This window comes from Chlamydotis macqueenii, chromosome 5 (genome assembly GCF_036417535.1).
Source record: "Chlamydotis macqueenii isolate bChlMac1 chromosome 5, bChlMac1.mat, whole genome shotgun sequence".
In the NCBI taxonomy this organism is placed as follows: domain Eukaryota; kingdom Metazoa; phylum Chordata; class Aves; order Otidiformes; family Otididae; genus Chlamydotis; species Chlamydotis macqueenii.
The window spans coordinates 6,483,255-6,503,298 of record NC_141560.1 but is presented as its reverse complement, the minus strand read 5'-3'; the positions used below and the strand labels follow the sequence as shown (position 1 = coordinate 6,503,298).

Genomic DNA, 20,044 nt, shown 5'->3' with positions numbered 1-20,044 from the left:
CACTTATTTAGCAGAAACCTGGAATGGGGACAATTTGGGTATTTGGGGAAGGGTGAAGAACCAGGATTAGATATTCTGAGATAGTTTACTGTCTAAATGCTTCTGGGGCTGAATAAGTGGGGCTGAGCTCGGCAGAAATAATGTGTCACGGCCAGTCTGGGCACTGGCACCGGACCCCAGCCCTTACTGGAGGTTGCTTGCTGCAGATGAAGGCTGCTGGGGAACTGGGGTCCCTGGTTTTTGGTGTGGGAGCTCCTGCGCAGCTTTGGGTACCCGGTGGGAGTCAGCAGCATCGCACCCAGGCCAGTCCAGCTCCTGGTCCAGCTTCCTGGCATCACCTCGGCTTGGAAACAGGGTCGGGGTCACATCTGTCTGGGCTCCAGCACTCACGGCACCCACTTTCTTCTGGGGGGATTTGGCAGGGGTGTCCCTTGAGATCTTCCCACACTGGTTCATGGGTGCGGCGGGGGGCACAGGGTGCCCTGTCCTCACCGTAGAGGGGGAAGATCCTGGGGTTTCTTTACCCTCTCCATCAGATGGAGGAGGTGGTGAGGGCTGAGGGGAGCGGGTTTGGGAGCCCTTTCTGAGCCCGGAATTGACCATATCTCTTTTTGGAGAAACGCAAACCCATTCATCACTGATTAGAGATGATATTATGAAAGAGTCCTTCCTGCCTGCCAGTAGTGAAAGTAGTTGTTTATGACTTTGGAGTAGTGGGTTGGTTTTTGTTTTATGGGTTTTGTTTTGTTTTGGTTTTGTTTTGCTTTTTTTTTTTTTTTTTTTTTTTTTTTAAGAGGGATCCTATTGGGAAGCAAGGCAAAACAAACAAGGCTGGACCAGCAGAACACAAAGCTCTCCTTTCTGCAGCTGCAGAAACCTTTTTTTTGGTAGGTGCAGAGCGATAACCTCTGGCTGGGAGTCCTTGGAATAAACTGATGGCCTCAAGGAGCTCTCGGGCCCGGAAAAGCCCCAGTGGGGTCTAGTTCTGGGCAGAGGGAATTAACCGGGAAGTCCCCGCTGCTTTATCCAAAGCCTGTTGAAATGACTGACAACCTTCCGGGTGAGCTCGGGTCCCTGCATCTGTAGGAAGCCCAGCTTCCCCTGACACCGCTGCTTGAATCACTGAGAGGTGTTCATGAGCATCTTTGCAGTGATCTGCTACTCCGCTATGAAACTCCTATTTCTAGAAGTTTGTGGGGTCTTTAAGAGAATTGCTTAAGGGAGGCTAAAGCTTTTAAGCCATTTCTCCTCGGGTTTTCCTTAAAAATTTGGGAAGAGGGGTTGCAAACCAGCAACTGCAGAGGCTCTAAGGGCATTTAGGAATTAAAGTGTCCCTGGGCAGTTGGGCAGGGAGATGCTCTTGGAAAGGACAGAGCCCTGGCACCAGCCAGGTGCACGGAGCAGAGGCTACAGGCATGTGGCTTCCAAAAGAACATGCCGTTTTCCACTTCTCTCTTTCTCTTTTCTTTTCCCTCCTTCATTTCTGACCTGAAGCCAGGTAGGTCAGCTATTTCTCTTTGAAGCTGCATTTGTTGGTTGAATGGACCCTTCTGAAAGCTGCGCCGAATCTGACTGACACCCGAGCAGAAATAGTTTTCTGCTCCTCTCTCCCGTCCTGTTTCTATTTTCCCTGTCCTTTCTCCTTTCATCGGCCACCCTGATGTCCTGTCCTCCCCCCCTCCACCCTGTACCCCCCAATCTAATTTATTTCCCTTTGCTTATTGAGACTTTTAAATCCATCCTCTGCCTCAGTAATCCCAACAGGGAGGACTCTGAACCTGCCAGAGGGCTGGGCCGCACCTTTAGACGTGAGGTGCGGATGGAAGGCGGCTTTTTGCAACCGCCACACCATTCCCCCTTCTCCCAAGCCGGGCCAGCAACACGAGTGGGACCCGGAGGGCGGATAAAGCAAGTTCCACGCTGCAGCCTCATATTTTGGCGTGACATCCCGGTGGGCGGGTGGGTGCTTAGCCCCCCCCGCCCCAGCACGTCCCCAGGAGATGCCCGGTTTCAGCGGCGCTGCCTCCTCTCCCCGGCTCCCGCCCGCTCTCCCCGGTAGATGGAGCATCCTCATCGCTTTTCACCCGCGGCCGGCGCTGCTGCCTCGGCCGTCCGACCCGGAGCCCTCGGAAAGGTTCATCTTTTCCTCCTGACTCTCACTGTTAAGGCAAACGGGTGGGATTTTTAGGGGGGACGTGCACCCCGTTGATGTACCCCCGAAGGAGCGGACCCCGAAGGCTGTGGCCGCCGGCGGGGGCTGCTGGCTGACCTGCTCGCAAAATGCCCTCGGCCTCCTCTCCCGGCAGGTGAACCTGCTCCAGGTTTCGCAGGGGAAAGCACCCTCCAGCCGGCTCCTCGCCGCCTCTCCTCTCCGCCCCGCTCCCCTCCGCCCGCCCAGGGACGCGGAGGGCTACCCGGCCATTTTCTCCGGCCGCCGGCAGTGAGGGAGGGCGGCGAGGCGGTGCTCGGCCCGCACCCGGCCTGGAACGCGCCCTTCGCCGGCGTGCGGGACTCCTCCCGGGGTAGGTTGGCGGCCGCTCTGGGCTGCCCATGTTCCCTCCGGGGCGGCGGGGACGAAGCTGAGGGAGCGGGGCGGTGGCTATGCTCCAGCCCCCTCCACCTGACAGCCCTGGGTGAGGCCCTGGACGGCTTTCATGCCTCTCTTCGTCCTTCCCCTTCTGTCAGAACCTCAGACGGTGCAGAGCCAGCACGTCCTGGTCACTTTTCAAGTGTTGGTGGCCCCCCAAAGTGCAGAGGGGCCACCTGGCCTCCCCAGCCCTGTCACCCCTCTCTGCCGGGAAGGACCCACACCCTTCCTCTAGCGCCGCCATTTTGCGGCGCTCATTGCAGCCCCTATGGTATCCCCCAGGATGTTTTTTTTTTTCCCTACCATTTTGACAAAAATCAGCTTAATTTTTAAATTCCAAGAATTTAGGGAATAATCTGCAGCAATATCCTTTTGTTTGGTATGTGGCCGACGAAGTAAAATGTGGCAATCCAGAAGATGTTTGACTTTCTGAGGACTTGACAGACATGTCTGTAGCTAGTAATGAAGGCACAGTGGCAATGCATTTTAAAACATAAGTGTTGGAAACAGGGACTTCATAAATGAAGAGCCCTACAATTATGTTAACTCAGATGTAATAACTAGAATTGTCACTGGTCAGGAAAGGGCTTCGATGTTGTTAGAAACAGTGACAACTGTTTTGAAAAAGATGGCACGTCCTCGCCTTGAATGCAGGGTTCAAGTCTCCTCGCAGGGTTCCTAAAATGGTGTTGCAGAAGAGGGGTCAGAGGATGATAAACAGTACAACGAGAGGCACAGGCTTTTTTAGCAGAGATAAAAAGTTAGTCTAGAACTGTGAACTGTTTTAAATCTCAGGAAGAATCAAATAACCAGTCACTTCAGAGAGTCTTAAACAGTAATGGATAGCACAGGAGAGAAATACAGCTTGCTCTCAAAAGAGCCCTGCTGGAATGAAAATTATTTATATAAAGCCAACAGAAATTAATACTGTTGGATAGCTGACAATGGATAGAATTGAGTGTTTGATTTTAAGGAAGAAATTTACCTCACAGAATATGGGTATTTTTCACCTTTTAATGAAAAACCTAGAAACCCCGTATCGATGGGATGTGAAGCTCCTGCTGTAGCTCTGCTGTGAGAAGTGGCATGTTAGTATTATGATAACTCCATCAGACAGCTTGTTTGTGGTTTCTGCACTTAATGCATTCTTGTAATACATGGAACTTTATTGCCACAATTGATTTCCATATAATTACATTTATTAATGCATTGCAAAAATGCAAGATGCGTAGTACTATTTTTCTTTTGGCAGCGTTCTGAATAGCATCATTAGAAACGATACATGCCATTTGGAGCTCTTTTACCTGTTGCTGTATATTACATATTTATCTTTAATATTACAGTACAGAAAAATGACAAATGCTTTCCTGCCAAAGCGATCAATTTAATTACAACAACCTGTGAAATATATTACATCAGCTACAAGTTTTGATTTACAATTTGTTTGGAAAATAAACATCACAACATATCATAACCAGTACTTGATTTTTGCAGTAGCACAAGCTGATGGAGCCGTCCTCCTGCTCTGTAGTGCTTACTTAAGAAAAATAACAGCCCCATATGAGAACATGCTCTGAATTTGTCATCCAGAGTTGGCTAATGATTCCATGCTACTTTTCTCCAGTAGGACCAAGAATTAGTCTTTACCACAGTCATATCCTGGAGGTCATCAGTTGTCCAAAATATAGATGTCTCTTGTTTCAGGCTGGTGTTAACCACTGCTTTTAAAATCTACAGGCATCCTGTAGGTGCAGTTGAATGTCTCAGCCCTTTCTACCAGTGACACATGTATCCTCTTAATTCACAGAACAGCATCTGTCATTTGCAGTTACCTTACTTGATTTTCATGGTATCCAGAATAGCAGATATTTTAGATATGCATGCTTTCAGAAGCAATATTTTCTGCAACTTTATGCTTTAGATAAACTGTATTTTAAAATTACAGAAGTTAAACATGACTGTTTCTGTCTCTCTGTTTTATAAAAGCATTCAAAAGGTAAAATTAATAACTGTCTCAGTGACTAGATGATAGGATAGTGTGTATCTTAATAATAAGCAGCTGTACAAGGTGCACCTTCTTTGTACATCTCAATGTGTTGTGGTTTTGATGGGAACTGCCAGGGAAGCAACTACCAAATGTTGTGAAACTCTTTCTAGAGAACACATTTTTAATGTATGCTCCAAACTAATTTTAGCATCCGAAGGAAAAAAAAAAAAGTTCTGCATTGACCTGTGGCTTGAGGTAGTATTTTTCTTAGTATTTTCAGAAAATGTTTGTTTGCTATCTTAAGTGTTTCCAAGCACTGGTAACCAGGATTTTAAATACGTTTGGTAAAACTATTATTTCTTTCTCAGAGTTTTTATCACAGCCTATACTAATCCAGTCACTTGGATTAGGTATTCTGATCCTCACTTAAGTGAGGCAATTTAATTTCTGTCAAACATCCAGCATTTTACATGCTACCCTCTCCCTCTCCCGCTTCGATAGTCTCAGTGCTGCAGTATGTCGCCCTAATGCCACTTCGGTTAAATTCTGCAGTTGTTTTCTATTCCATTTTATCCTGGATTAGGATCTCATCCTCATCACAAATTTGTTAGTTTTACTTTTTATACAGTACTGAGGGTACGGCAAAGCCGTTGTGGAACCGTTAAGTATCAGACAACTTTGCTTTATTTTAAATATATCTCAGCTAGCTACCTGTATTTAGTATGTTCTGATAAAATGGTCATTGCATCTTTTTTAGAAGGCTACATGACTCCCAAACTGTTTAAAAACTCAGAACTGAATTTCTGTGCATAGCAGCACTATCCAAACAAAATAATGGATTTATAATGATCTGCTTTCCATTGTATGTGAGTTCTGTCTTTAATCACACATATATACTTTGTGATTTAAATGTACTTTACAATTACTTCTGGAGGAGTGGATGGAACGGATAAGTAGCTTTTCCATTACCGGTGTTGCAGTCGATAGGCTTAGTAAACCAGCTGGTGTAGAGGCTACACATTTTGTACACAAGCATCTTTTCTTGCTTTGTTCATGCCTTCTGAGAACATTAAGCCTCTCAAAGATAGAACTGCTCCAGAAACAAAGCTTTACCTAAATGATACGCCTCCTTTTTTTCCTAACTGTGATTTAAGACTTTCAATGAGTCTATTACTGCTATCAGTGAGAAATTTGATTCCACTACAGTGGTTTAGATACTAATTCAAATGCAGTTAAAACTTTTATTCTCTCTTTTTATCTTAACATGCATGATATTGTCTTGCAATTTTGACTTGTTTATTGTATCAGTAAAGCTTGTGACTGTAAATCCTTGAACTGCGTTTTTCTTTTGTAGCTTACACAATGAGTGACAGGCTTTTGAACAACTTAGACAAACTTATGCTTGAATTTGGTAGGTCATTATATGATATGTTTTTAAACTAATAATTACTAATGCAGTACATATAGTGATGTTTTCTACTTTAAACAGTTATATTAACTTTCAATAAATTTATAATATTAAGGTTTTGATGTTTATCTGCATAATGTTTTGCTAGCTGGGAGGTTATGGAGGGGGATACTAACAGCTATTTAACAGTAAAATTGCTATTTAGATATTTTGTTAAAATATTTGTTAATCGGTGTTTGTGCAATTAATGCTGCACAACATACATTTGTTTCACAGCTCAACACGTATATATGTATATATATGAAAAAGAGTTTATTTTCTTCTTAGTTTTCCAGCTAAAACAAACTTGTTATGCTAAGGAACATGTGAATCAACAGATAAATTGTGAGTAGCAATAAATTATCGTTTTATTAGAGATTGAACACACTGCTTTTGTTTAATGAGTCCTGGTACACGTTCTGTTTTTCAGGGACGGAAGCAAGCCTAATAACGAAAGCTGTCCCGTGTCCTGCTCTCACCCTGCCTCATCTTTTGCCATCAATACTTGCTCATTCTCCCTAGCAGACTTTGCTTTTGCTTGTGACTTTTAGCTAATGCTGTTCAGCTGTCTCATGGACAGCCAGTTTCATGCTGCGCCATTTCCTGCTCTTACTCTGTGGCTCCTCAGTCACTGGCAGTTCTTTGATTCAGCTGTGCTTGCTCAATACATCTGCCACTTGCCTCTCTTTCTTTCTTCATGCTTTTTGTTCTTTCCAGATTTGGACCTCTGCCTCACTGCTGCTTCTCTCTTTCTGTTTTCTTAGAATAATGAAAGTTCTCTCAGTTGCTACTACCTGCTCAAGCCTGGTACTTCTTTCCTGCAGTCACGCAGCTGATAATGTTACTTGAAATTCAAAACAGTAAACCCAATGAGAAAGTCCTGCTCCACATCAAATTCTTTTTCCCCAGGACTAACAGACAGCATAATATTACAGACTTAAGTCTGGACTGATTTTTTTTTTAGCATGCTACTGTGGGGTATCACTCATGAGAATAGTTGTGGTAGAGAGACTAGACAATCTGAGGACATCTGTGCTCATTCCTGGTACTTTACAGGTAGAAATTAAAGCTTATTGCCCTTAGGAAAAAGAACAAGAGAGAGTTCTGGTCTAATTGTTGTGCCTCTCAGTGGCAACACTTCTAATAATCTTGCCTGATACATCCAAGCGAGTACTTATTCATTAAGAAGATTATAAATATTAAATTGATACATCTTAAACATTAGAACATCTGCAACAGTAAATCTGGTGCACCTAGAATTCTGTTTTAACTCTTCAGTCACATAATTGAACCTTAGAGCTGAGTTTTTTCTTAGCATTTGTGCAAGCTTAAGGTAAATGACCATGCTTTTAGGGAAAAGCCAAAGGCTGTGTAGTAACATGGCATAGCTATTTGTGTGTTCAGTTCAGAGATACCTGAACATGCGTGAACTCACAACCAAGACTCAGACTTTAAAAAGTTTGGGTTAAATCTTTCCAAAACTTACCCGAAAATAGTTCCACTGATGTATTTTTTTTCTCTGTGTATTACTTGGCAGTGGAACAGTTGTAGCATTCAGCCTCAGACTTCTAGCGTGAGATTCATCACGCTTTTTGGCTACAGTCCCTTTATACCCAGTGGAGGGAAATAGGCACTTGTAGGGTGTGATTTGTCTCGTCTTGAAGAAAGAGTTTAAAGTAGGTTAAATAAAGTAAGCTTGAAAAATGTCCTCTTGTCTCTGCCGAGTGTGGCTGGAGCCATAAGTATCTAGTTTTGAAGCAGGTGCCGGCATTGTAAAGTTGGGTGAGATGGATCTCATCCACAAGGTCCTTGCGAAAGCAAAGGGTGAGTAGAACAAGTCACACTTGTCTCAGAAGTGCTTATCTATAGATAATACTAAATGAAATATTAAGTGTATAGCTTTGCTTATGTAATAGATATTTTGTTAATACAGTTATCTTATGTCTTGATAAATCTCAAAATGTCAACTGCAGGATACTTCCAAATACACCTCTGTTTTTTTTTTTAATAGAAATGAAGCTTATGTCACTTGTCCAATAGTTATGCTTCACGCTAGGCAAAGGCGAGTTACTGACTTAGGATACCGAAAATACTCAGGATAACTCAGGATATTAAAATCCGTTGAGAATCTTTTACTTTTTACTGACTGATGTTTCTCTCTGAGAAGTGTTTTTTTTTTTTTTTTATTGGTATAAATGCAGCTGGCATTGAAAGTGAATATATAGCAGGTGCTGCAAAACCAGACACAAACATCGTGATGACCTGAAGTTTTGAAGCAGTAATTTAAACAACTCAAGACACCTCTTGCATAACTAAGATGCCCTTCCTGGTTAAGTAGATGAGAAAGGCAGGATGTCTGAGGTTGACTTCTGTTTAGGGCCACCACTAACTTCGGCATGCAGCACATCAGGGCAGCAGTGATGGCAAGGGATGATTTGCCACTAAGAAGTCTGAAACCTTGTATGAAAAAATAAGAAATAAACAGCACAGAGAAAGAAATGTGCACCTGGTTGTGCTCGTTGCATTGCAATATGAGCATGCTTGATAACTCTCAAAGCTTTTACTCTTGAAAGAGAACACTGATCATGTTCGACAACATGGATTCTCTACTAACCACTCATTCACTTTTATATAGACTGAGATACACAACCAGCACAAATATTTTTTTTTCTTCTAAAGTCAGTTGTAGAATATTAGATGATAATTAAGGTACTTGCAACACAGCTGAAACTCCCTAAGTTTTTGACTCACTTTGTTGTTGGTTTGCTTAATTGCAGGCTATCCGCTCTTCTGGCGCTATTGAGATTAAGTATTTTGGAAGAATTTTTAAGTAATTCTGAATGTAGACTTTTCATTTCATGGAAATGTTGAAAAAAGATATGCTTACTTTTTATTTTTAATTTCAGTGTATACTGCAAAAATCGCGGAAAAAAAGAATGAAATCGCTAGGCTACATGAAAATATAAATAACAGCAGTGATGCAATTGCTGATTTGCACAAGCAAAATGAGAGCAGTAAGGCGAGCTGTAATGCGTAAGTATAACATAGCCTGAACTTTGAGTTATAGATGGCATTAAGAAAATCAGTGAGGAAGTAGTATAAAAATACATATGTGTGTGTTCAGACAGGAGTGGTGTTAAAGAAAACTTCAGGATTCTCCTATTTTTTCAAGCTAAAATCTTCAGGTACAAAAATTGCAGTATTACCCATCCCCTGAATAAGTAAATTATAGAAAAACAGACTACATTTAAGTTTGTTTTAATTTTTTATTAGAATCAACAGTTTTCGGAGATCACAGGTACTGTTTTTGCAGCATGCTAAAGTATTCAAGTAGTAAGGTAATAGAAACGTATTTTTTTCTATATTTGGATGCACCTGAGTTCTGTCAAATTTGACCATTATTAAAAATACTCTTAAAAAAAAGTTAATTTTTTAAACTAAAAAAAGTTAATAACTATCGATGACAATAAGGCTCCATTTTGATGTTCTTTGTTTAATTCTGAATTAGGCTTCCTGAAATTGAAGCACATTTCTGTTCTTTGTTCACAACATGTTTCATGTTACTTTTGTTCTATACATATTCTCTCCTAAGATGTCTCATAACTGCCTCTACATACAGAAACGTGTGTCTACTAGCAGATTTCAGGATAATTTTTGCTGCAGACTGCAAAATTGTTCCTGTAGGCATACTGTTTTCCTGAGTGCAATGGGCTACAGTTCAATTTTCTTCATAGACATTTTTCTATCAGATTATTAGTTTTAAATGCAGAACGTTTTTGAGTCTTAGTAATTAGAAGTTTCTCAAGCAAGAATTTGGCTACAAGGAGTTTTTTCTTGCTGACATGAAATGTCTAATTTTTAAAAATGAAAATCTCAGGTGTTTTCAAGGATAGCTAAAAAGACAGTTCTGTATTTGACAATACAGCGAGTTTGGCCCATATGATACAACCTTGCCTTTTTATTGCAGCGTTCATCTGTCCACAATCTGTCTAGTTCCTTGGCCGTGAAGTGATGATTTGTTAGCAAATTCTATCTTTTTTGTTTCCTTGCAATTCTATACCTAAAGTTAAGTACTTGAATAAAAATCCTTATAACATATATTGGAAATTTTTTTTTAGGATGTGAATGGAGAACGTGGGTGTTTCTCAGAATACAAAGAGAAGTAAAGATAGCATCAGAGTCCTTTCTAGGTTTATTTTGAACTATCTGAATGGAATAATTAATGAATTAAGTGGGTACAGTGGCTAGCTGTTTGAATTAAGTGCCATACCATACTGATTTGTAGCTTTATCATGAAAAGAGTTAGGAAAAGATTTGACCTTGACAAGAAAATTCCAGTTTTCCTTTATATTAAATTCTTGCCTCCAATGCAGTGTAAAATGAACACTTTTATAAGTTTCTGAAGCCATTCACACTACTTCCTTAGATATCTTTTGAAGTTGCGAATCTGTTTGCAAACCACAAACTGTTAAGTGATGCAAGTAAGGAAATAAAATATTAAGGATAGAACTAATGATCTGATCTAAATTTTAATCATTGGATTCAATGGGTTTTGGCTCTGGTCCTACAAAGAATAATTAATGGCATTAGTGTAAAGAGGCTGAAAATGAGAAGTGACTCATTAATGAATACATGTATTCATAGAAGGACAATGCTTGCAGAAGAGTAGAGACTTTGTGTCTTAAATTATTGAAAATGTCATTTAACGACATACTGGAAACTGTGATAAACAAGCCCTAGCTCTAAGATCAGACGATTGGGGTTACGTAGTAGAATCATCTTAAACTTCTAAAATTTATTCTAGCTGATACTCCATATATACTGGACATGATTCTAATGTTGATTTTGTGAACTCAAATATTGTTTTGGAGTCACAGTCAACCTCATAGCTGACTAATTGCCAGTAATGCTCAATACAGCTCTCAAAGAAACAAGTTTTTGTCTGGATTATTAGACATCGTAAGTATATTGAAGCATGTTTGAAGACTGAACAAAATACAGGATTCTTATATTCAACAAGTCTACAGAAAACATGATTTATGAGACAGATGTGTCAAGATAACTACTCTGTTTTCTAAAGAAATCCATATTGGTCTCTACAACAAAGAACTGAAGGCACAAAATGACAAAAAAAAAATTTTTAGACAAGTGATGACATTTTTCTAATATTTAGTTTCTTGAATGATTCAAACTGGACATGTTGATCCCAGAACAATAAGAAGTGGCAAAATACTGCTGATGGAACTTATTCCAATTCTGTTGTTTCTCTTCTGTTTTCTAAATTTGGGTTCAAGGATGGTGAGATTTCATGGAAATAGAAAAAAAAAGCTAGGTGAACTCAGAATGTTGCTCATTTGGAAAATAAATTGTTGTCTTGTCCCACTAGCTAAACTACAGGATATTTTTATTGCTTTCTGATTAGTGTGGATAAAGATTTGTTTGTACCATAGCTGATCAAAGTACGGACAGATAAGTGTGATGGCTACCCAGAACCTCTGTGAAACAGTAAAGCATTTAGCAAACTGGTAGATGAGCTACTGGAATCCTATATACCTTATTCTGTTACAAACAGCGTTCTTGTACTATGTGTTTTTTGCGTGTCTGCAGTATAGATGTGAACACAAAATGTAGCGCACAACATGGTTTGTACTTTGATTAATAGAAGATACATGACTTTTCATTGCTGCTTTTTTTTTTTTTTTCCCTCCAATGAAAGGCGTGGAGTTTTCTGAGCAGAAGATCACAGTGTTTGTGTGCCACTACATTTTTGTATAAGTACTGTTGGTTTCTACTTTAAAATATCTGATTCTTTAAAAATTAAGCTTTCTGCTGAATTGCAGTTGATATGGTAAAGTAGCATTTTATAATTACATTTTTAATCACTAGTACTGTCAAACAGTTTGTGCCAATGGTACTAAATTTCTTGAATGGATGCTACAATTTCTCATTCAACTTTGTTGACAAACTTTGCTGCTACTATAATTGTTGATTATATGTTGTATTCTCTCACCACCTGGAGTACATAATTTTTTTGTTCAAGGTTATTGGACTTCAGCAAAGTAATTGTTAAGTCTTTGTTCTTTATTTATTTTGTTCATGAAAATTACATTAAATTAGCTGTTAATGAAGCCTCTGTTTTATTCCACTTTTGGAGTGATTATCCAAAGTACATTCATGATTTGTGCGATTGCGTGCTACAGACCTTCCAGTTTTGATCCATAGGGCATACTCACATCCAGAAAAAATGCCCTTTACTTACCCTACTCATGAATATGAAAAGTGAACCTTACATCCTCAGTTGCTCACACCTGTCCAGTAAAGAATAAATAGATTTTTTCAGTTGCAATCTTGTTCTGTATTGCCGTTTCTCCCCTCCTCCTTATTGATGGAACTCTTTAAATGTAACTATCTCTGCTCTTCCAGACTCACTTAGTCTCTTCAGTCCTTACGGATTTTTCCTTCTTCTATTTCTTCAATGTTTAGCTTTGATAGTGTCCATGTGTGTGTTCCTAAAATTGGGGTTTTTGTGTACGTCTTCTAAGAGAGATAGTTTTGCTCAAACTTCATTGTAGGTCTTTGTGTTGCCTTAAGGTAGCTTTTATTCTGGACCAAAGCTGAATTTATAAATAACTTTAAGCCCTGACTAGAGAGACGGTGTGCCAATTTTTACTACTGAAGGTTCTCTTGGAGGGACCGTGTGATTTTTTTTCTTCAGAAATAGGATCTCTGTCCTACTCTAGCCCAGCCTGTTCAGCGGATTTGGCCATTATCTGAATCTCGGCTCCCAGCATCTCAGAAGTTGACTGTTGACAACCTGTCATTGCAGAGGTTATTCTCTCTGAATGAGCGGAGTATTTGTCAGTAGCACATATGCCTGTTCAGCTCAGTAGACTTAAGTAATTTTTCTGTTCCTTCCCTCACTTTACAAGACTTTGGTATGTGTTAAGTCCTATTAAGGTATTACTTGCTGTTTGGAGGCTCCATGCACCAGGGGTTTCTGAATTTGTTTCGTACCATCTTTAACTGAGCAACATCCCGACCATTTGTTCAGTGACATCTTTCTGTGAAAGTGTCTTTTCTCATAGCTCTTACCTCGGATGGGAGGGTAGGAGACATCCAGACCTGGATGGCTCACGTTCCTTATACCGTCTTTTTTTCAGAAACACACTATGTGCCTTTCCTAAAGATCACAGCTGAATTTCACTTGAATCAGAGAGTTTATCTGCCTGTTTGTCTCTAGTTCCTACATCCAAGGAAGAGTCATCTCTAATACCTGAACGTTGAGAAAGTGCTATAAGTTTACTAGTTGTAAGTCCTTCATGTATTCCCTGAATTTGCTGTGCTTTCAGTAAAATCTACAGCATCGTGCTGTAAGAAAATCAATTTGATGGTCTGCATCATAGCTCTTACGTTAAAGGATGGAAAAGAATGTTTCTTGACAGCCACTGAAGTTCAGTTCTCGTCTGCCATTAATTTATTATTAACTATTAGCTGGCATGTTTTCCTGTAGGGGCAGAATTTGAGTTCAGATCTAGTCAGTGAGAGGTGGTATGTGGACCTATGGCTCAAAACTGCCAGGTCGGTGCTCCTAGTGTCTGGGCTATCGTACTGAAATACAGCATCTCTTTCTGGCTGTTTTCTGAGCAGGACTTGCTTAGCAAATTGAGGAAATTCTGAGTTTGTGTCTGCTGCCTGCATTTACGTTTGAGAAAGGTGCTGGTGGTATTGATGAGAACGAAGCTGTGTGCATCTCCAGGAGGATCATACATATCTAAAGGATGTACTCATGGCACTGTTCTGAGTATCTAATATGTGGATTTAGATCCCTAATTGCTTAGCATTAGGCTCCAAAAACTTGTGAAGCTTCCTCTATTTGTTCCTTAAAAGTGCTAAATAATCTCTGTTAATTCCCTCTCTCTCTATTTTCTTGAATTTGCAGCTGTAAAATCTTAAGAAATGAAATGTATGCATATAAAAGCTTTCTCTACTAAACCCATTGATATTTGACTTTCAAAACACTAAGTAAATTATTTGTTCTAGTAAGCTAGCTGAAGTAGCTTGATGTCTTCATTTCTGAATGGCTTTTTATTAGGATAGATCACTTAGATGCTTTCTTTTTGTTTACTTTCTCCGCAGCTGGAAGCCCACTTATGCAATTCTTAGCAAGCATGAAGAATATTTGAAAAATGAACTTGAAGCATTACAAGAAGCCACAGAAAATGAGAGGTAACTGTGATCATGGGAGATGAGGTTTCTAGCAGTAGTACTTCTTAACCTGTCTAAACTGATCAGCAAAGATAGTGCAGTCTGTGTCAAAAAGTTGTTGTAAACTTTTCAGGATAATATAAGTGACTGAGTAATTAAAAGAATTTTTGAGTTATGTGGTCATATGTTATTTTGTAGTTACTAATGGAATAGGACAAAATATGGCTTCTTCAAATTCAATTGCTTCCAAAATCCTATTATAATTTTTCAGAACATTGTTCAATTGCCTACGATTTCCGGAAAAGCCTTCTGAATTAAAGGTAATTAATGTTTCAGCTTTGGCAGAAATATGAAATACCAGAGCGTATTTGCAAAAGCATACATAAGTTTTATCCACAAATGATTTTTTTTTTTTTTGCCATTATTATGACATGTCTTCAGGTATAGTGTAATTGCAGCAGTTTCAGATACTCAGGTATGAGAAGGCTTTTTTTGAAAATACTCAGGTTTTATGGTTTTCTTTTTGACGCATCATTTAATTGAACCTAAGCTGTTAAATTAATATGTGGACCAAGTAAGATAAAAAGTAGAGATATTTAGATAATGTTGTGCTTTTCTTTATTTGTGAATATGAATGGCATATTATTATTAGAATATAAAAATCAAGTTTTTGTATACTGCTGTATAGTCTTAAAAATAACCACAAAGCATGCAAATTCAGTATTAGATCCTGAAAAAATAGGGAGGGTGGCTCAGGAAAGCCTACTCTAAAACCATTTTAAGACCAGTTGTGGTTAAGATTCTAGTCAGTATTAATTGCAAATCAGTTCTGTTCAGTAAGTGGCATTTCAGTTGTTTCAGCTTAATTAATTGCATTCTGCATTTTAAAGACATGATTAGCTGTGGAATGTAGTTGCCTACATTCAGTGGAATAAAGAACAGTCCCTGAAGATTTTCAGTGAAAGGTTCAAAATGTGGTGTGCCAAGTAAAATCTGTAGTTCTATGTAACACTCAGATAAAACTGATCTTCATTTTAGAGAGGGTGCTCACCTTTACAGATCTGCTTGTGAAGGGGAAGAGATTGGTTAGCCCTAGGGTGAAAAAATCATGGCAGATCCATCTGGATATCTAAATACCAACTTTAGGTAATTGCAAATGTTGGCTTTGGTTATTTTGTAAGTGTTCTTTTTGACAGTTGTCCAAGACAACAGAAATAGCATGCCTGATAGTCTTTAATTAACTCAGTAGCTTATCTGTCTTCTTCCTGTTCAGAGCTCTAAATTTGGTGAAAAATAAGGCTAAATTGGCTTTCTATGAGTATATGATTAAGCCATTTTGGCTTTCACTAATTTGAGCTGACAAGCCAAAGAAGCATTACTTTTAAATTGCTTTCTTAGATAACTAGCTTCAATTCCAAAATGGAAGTGTTTGATCTGTTTTCCTGAGCTTAATTATAAGACATCATGACTATAAATCATGGAATAAATTTAATTTGTGTATTTTACAAAAGCAGTCTTCTCAAATATAATTCCTCTGTACCGAAGCATTTGATGATATATTCAAATTAGCAAGATGTGTATTCAGAGAATTCTAAATATTTAAATTAGGAGGAACAATAAGTACATTTAGAACTTTATGCGCTGAATGTGCTTTTTAACCTGACATTTGGGGGCACTGAGAACATACTGCTTTAGATGGGAAGATGTTTTAAAAAGATGGGCAGGTCAGTTTGTATTTAATTAGGCACTTATGGAGGTTTGAAAAAGGTTCCACATTTTTTCATTATTATTGGTTTCAAGAATATGTAAGAACTCTTAGTACTGGAAGTTCACCCTGAAAATAAGTGATATGAAGAAGGAAAGAGGAACACATCTCCACATAATGTTCAGGGGTTTTGTGGTTGCTATCCTATTCCCATTGTCATTAGATAAAACCTTTTTCTAATTACTTTGATGTGAACAGTGCTGAACTCTAAATAGCATATGTTTAACTACGTGAGCTGGAGGATGTGAATTACTTATTAAAAAGTTTCTCAAGACTACTGTACTCTATATGGCCATAAATAATGATCTGTGGAAAATACATTTTGGGAGAAGAATATAAAGTTGGAAGGTTATTTTCAGAAGCTTAAAATGTACCTGCTACAACAAGTTACTTACTTACATTTAAAAAAAATTATTTGTAATACATTCTTAATTGCATATCAGCAAATTTCTTTGTTGCTCAGTTATTGTTTGTGGCACCTATTGAATTAAATAGAACTGAGTATTTTCCATCTTTCATACCTGGGAAATTTTGTGCAGTATACAGAAATAGTCAGTAAATTAAGAAACCTAGATTCCTGAGACCCCTTGTGTAGAAAAACAAATAGATTCATGTAATTTTCTGCATGAAGTTTGGGAAGTGTCAGTTCCTTGGTTTCACAGCATTGATCTACAGCTTTGCCCTAAACAGGTATATTGAAATTCAGTCAATATAACAGGAACTAGTGCCTGGAGTGTAGTTTTATTTTAAAATTAAGACCTTACTTTATTTTTTTTCCTGTGACTTTTGTTTTCCTTTTGTAAGAGCAGAAGCTTCTGCTGTTGAATTTGAACATCAATTTTTCTCTCTTTGTGGGCTAGCCAGTGGGCAGCCAGGAGTGCTCTGCCTTTCAGTCAATGCTGCATTGAAATGATTAATAGCAGTTTGAGATAAAGTATGTTCTTTAAAGAGGAATACTGTATGCTTCAGCAGCAGTGAGAGCTGTTCCTTAATGCAGGCTTTGTTCATGCTACAGGTAAACAGGTGTGGCTTTGGTTGCTATTACGCGCCATAATGTGTTTCATAAAGGAATTTCTGGCCAATCTACAGGTGTATTAATAACTTAATATTTTAAAATTTCTCTCTCTCTATTGTTCACATAACCTTTTCCTAGAGAATGTAATTTGCTTCGCCTTCGGTGATTTTATGTCAGCATATTCTAATATCAAACAACTTTGCGTAGTATTTCTTTCTCAGTTAAGTGACCAGTCTGCGTTAATGGATGGATGCTGGATGTCTGTATCTGTGATGTCTCTGTATAAACATGCGCCATCTGCATAAATGTTCACCATCAAACTCATTATGTATTTTGCATATGCCTAAATATACATATGCCTTTTTTTTTCAGGAATAAGGAGCATAGAATATCAACATTGGAAAAAAATGACATATTTTATTTTCATTTTAAGCAATTATTAAGCTTTCTTTCGAATGCAGAGAGAGATGTAGTTACGGGGCACTGGTTGTTATTATTCATTATTTTAAAAACTACTAATAGTTAACTCTTGTCTGTGTGGGAAATACAGACTTCCTGCAGATTACCTGTGTGTGATGTTAAGAACCAGAACCAGTTCCTTGATTGCACTGTTAATTATTCACCTTTCCCAAAAGATACTGCTTTTGTACTGGAAATAACCTGTAGTAAAAGATATGCTTAGCAGCATTATTGGTGTAATAAGAGACTCATCCCAATGAGATCATTAAATATTTGATCTGTCATTATCAATCTATCCTGTACATTCCTTGTCTGAGTGAAAAAAAAAAAAAAAGTTTTTTCCAATGTAGTCACAGTCATTGATTTAACACAAGAGAATGGCCGCTGTGTGCAGCAGTTCTTTTCTTTCTCTCTTTCCAAACATAATACTGATCAATTTTCAGCTTTATGTGGTGAGTTACATCCTATTACTTGTTATGGTATTTGTTTTTATAGTATAATTTTTTTCAAAAGCCTAATTAAAGTTTTAAAAATGTCATGAGCGTTAATTGATGCTACCTACTTTAATAATTTGTAGCTACTCACATGATGTCTGTAAAATTATATTAGCGTAACGTTAATTTAGAGGGCAGTCCTACAAGAAGTTGAGCGTTCTGGCTCTTTGCCAGTTAAACATTTAAGTGTTTGCTTAACCTTAAGCATGAACAGTCCTATTTTAGTGCGACTGATATGTGTGTTTAAGGCTTCCCTGAGTTAGACACAGATTACTCAGCATCTCCTTGCAGGCAGCTCTTAGTTGGTTCATGCATTAGGCTGCTCTAAGTGTGGGATGCCAGGCCAAATTCTCTTTTAGTGTGAGTTTGATAAGTTACACTGAAACCGGTGGAGTTGTTCCAATATACACAGACGGATAATTCAGTGTGCTGTGAGTTTCATGATAATTACACAGGTGAAAAAAGCATTTGGCATCTGCCAGGCTGCCTTTTAGTATGGTACGGTCTACCTTCCTTTCAGAACGATGTGGTTTGACTGGTTTTTACATCGTGAGTGTGTTCTTTGTTATGTACAGGATAGTATTCCTTGAAAATAGCTGGAAGAGAGAAAAACAGAGCCAAATAGTGGTATATTAAATATAATCCAACTTATTTTCCAGAACAGCAGCAAGTCTAATAGAGCTGATGCCATAAATTCCTGACCTTATTTTTTTTTGACTTATAAACAATGGCTTAATGTGAAAAAAAAAAAGTCACATGTATTTTTGTAGGAAAATGTATGAGGATTACATAACCCAGTATAAAGAGATTTTGAAGCAACACCGTGAAAAATATGCGGAAACGGCACTTGCACAGGAGTATTACAAAAAAAAGAAAGAGTTTGAAGAAATCCAGAACAGAGTTTTGAAACACGCTGAAAAATACAAATTGAAAGACGATGCTTGCTTGGATATTCTGGGTACTACTATTATCAGTTCTTTTACGGTAGAGCCTATTGGTAGTGCACTGCACATTAAAAAGTTCTGTATAGAAATCCTCTAAATAATTTTCCACTGTTTCTCTTAAGCTAATAAAAAAGTCTTCATTTTGAAAAATGGTGTAACAATCTAAGACTTTGAACAAGAATTTAGAGTATAGATACTAATTTTAATTCCTCCAACCCATTAATATAATGAGGAGAGGTTTTTCCTTGGGCTTCTTGGAGTAAAAAAATCTTAAAATTACTTCAGAACAAGCCTCTCAAAATTAAATTTATTTTTCATATATTTTTTAGTGCTGTTTTTAATGACATGACTTCCTGTTACACTGCTGTTTCTGTTATGTATACTAAGTAAAGATAAGTGCTCCTGATCTATTAATTTATCTTTATCTAAATAAAATTAGATTTGTGAATTAATGATCTGAAATGAAATTTTATTTCTGCAGAGCCTATTCCTTTTAAATCCCTGAATGACTGGGTTTTAAAGATGTATCCTTGATTTGTAGTCTTTCTGCAGATGACAGGGAAGAAAGTTTATATTTACCTTTTCACAACTTTCTGTTTGAAAGTTTATGTATTTGTGTTTAGCGGGGCAACATTGGCATTTCTCTGTGAGAAAATTGAAGGTCAAATCATACTTTTCAGTTTAAATTTATGGGAGCATTTTGAGGAAAGGAAATAAAATTTCACTTAATGACATATCCATCAAAAAACTTAATTAAGGAGGAGAAGCCTAACTGAAGTTAGAAGACTTGTCTAGGAAATGTGGATTTGTCAGAGCTTTCTACAGGTCCAGCAGTTGGTGCTTTTGGCATAGAAGGGTCAGGGATCTGATAGTGTCCCTTGCTTGGAAGAAGTAATGTTATATATTCCAAGTATATTCCGTAACATGAAAGCGCTTCTTCGAGGCAAAAAACACAGGAGATGTTAAAGCTTGCTGCAGTTGCTACGCAAGAATCCGTTGAACTACAAGAGGAAGCAGAAGAATTAGAAAGGAAAATTAATTATTTAAAAAAGGTAACTGTATTATAATTATATTTTATATAAATACATTTTATATATGTAGTATATATACCACCATTATATTTTCTGAAGCATAAAAAAAG

General features: G+C 38.2%; 1 protein-coding gene across 1 annotated transcript in view; it reads left to right on the top strand.

Moving 5' to 3' along the window:
- Window positions 1-5,936: 5,936 nt before the first annotated feature.
- The window catches only part of C5H14orf39 (chromosome 5 C14orf39 homolog), a 29,693-nt gene continuing 15,585 nt past the window's right edge, over window positions 5,937-20,044 (top strand). The window contains exons 1-7 of the mRNA XM_010115970.2: window positions 5,937-5,985; window positions 6,310-6,366; window positions 8,928-9,054; window positions 14,158-14,247; window positions 18,730-18,917; window positions 19,385-19,427; window positions 19,835-19,955. Of these exons, the coding sequence (XP_010114272.2) occupies window positions 5,937-5,985; window positions 6,310-6,366; window positions 8,928-9,054; window positions 14,158-14,247; window positions 18,730-18,917; window positions 19,385-19,427; window positions 19,835-19,955 (675 nt within the window). The remainder of the gene's footprint in view (window positions 5,986-6,309; window positions 6,367-8,927; window positions 9,055-14,157; window positions 14,248-18,729; window positions 18,918-19,384; window positions 19,428-19,834; window positions 19,956-20,044) is intronic.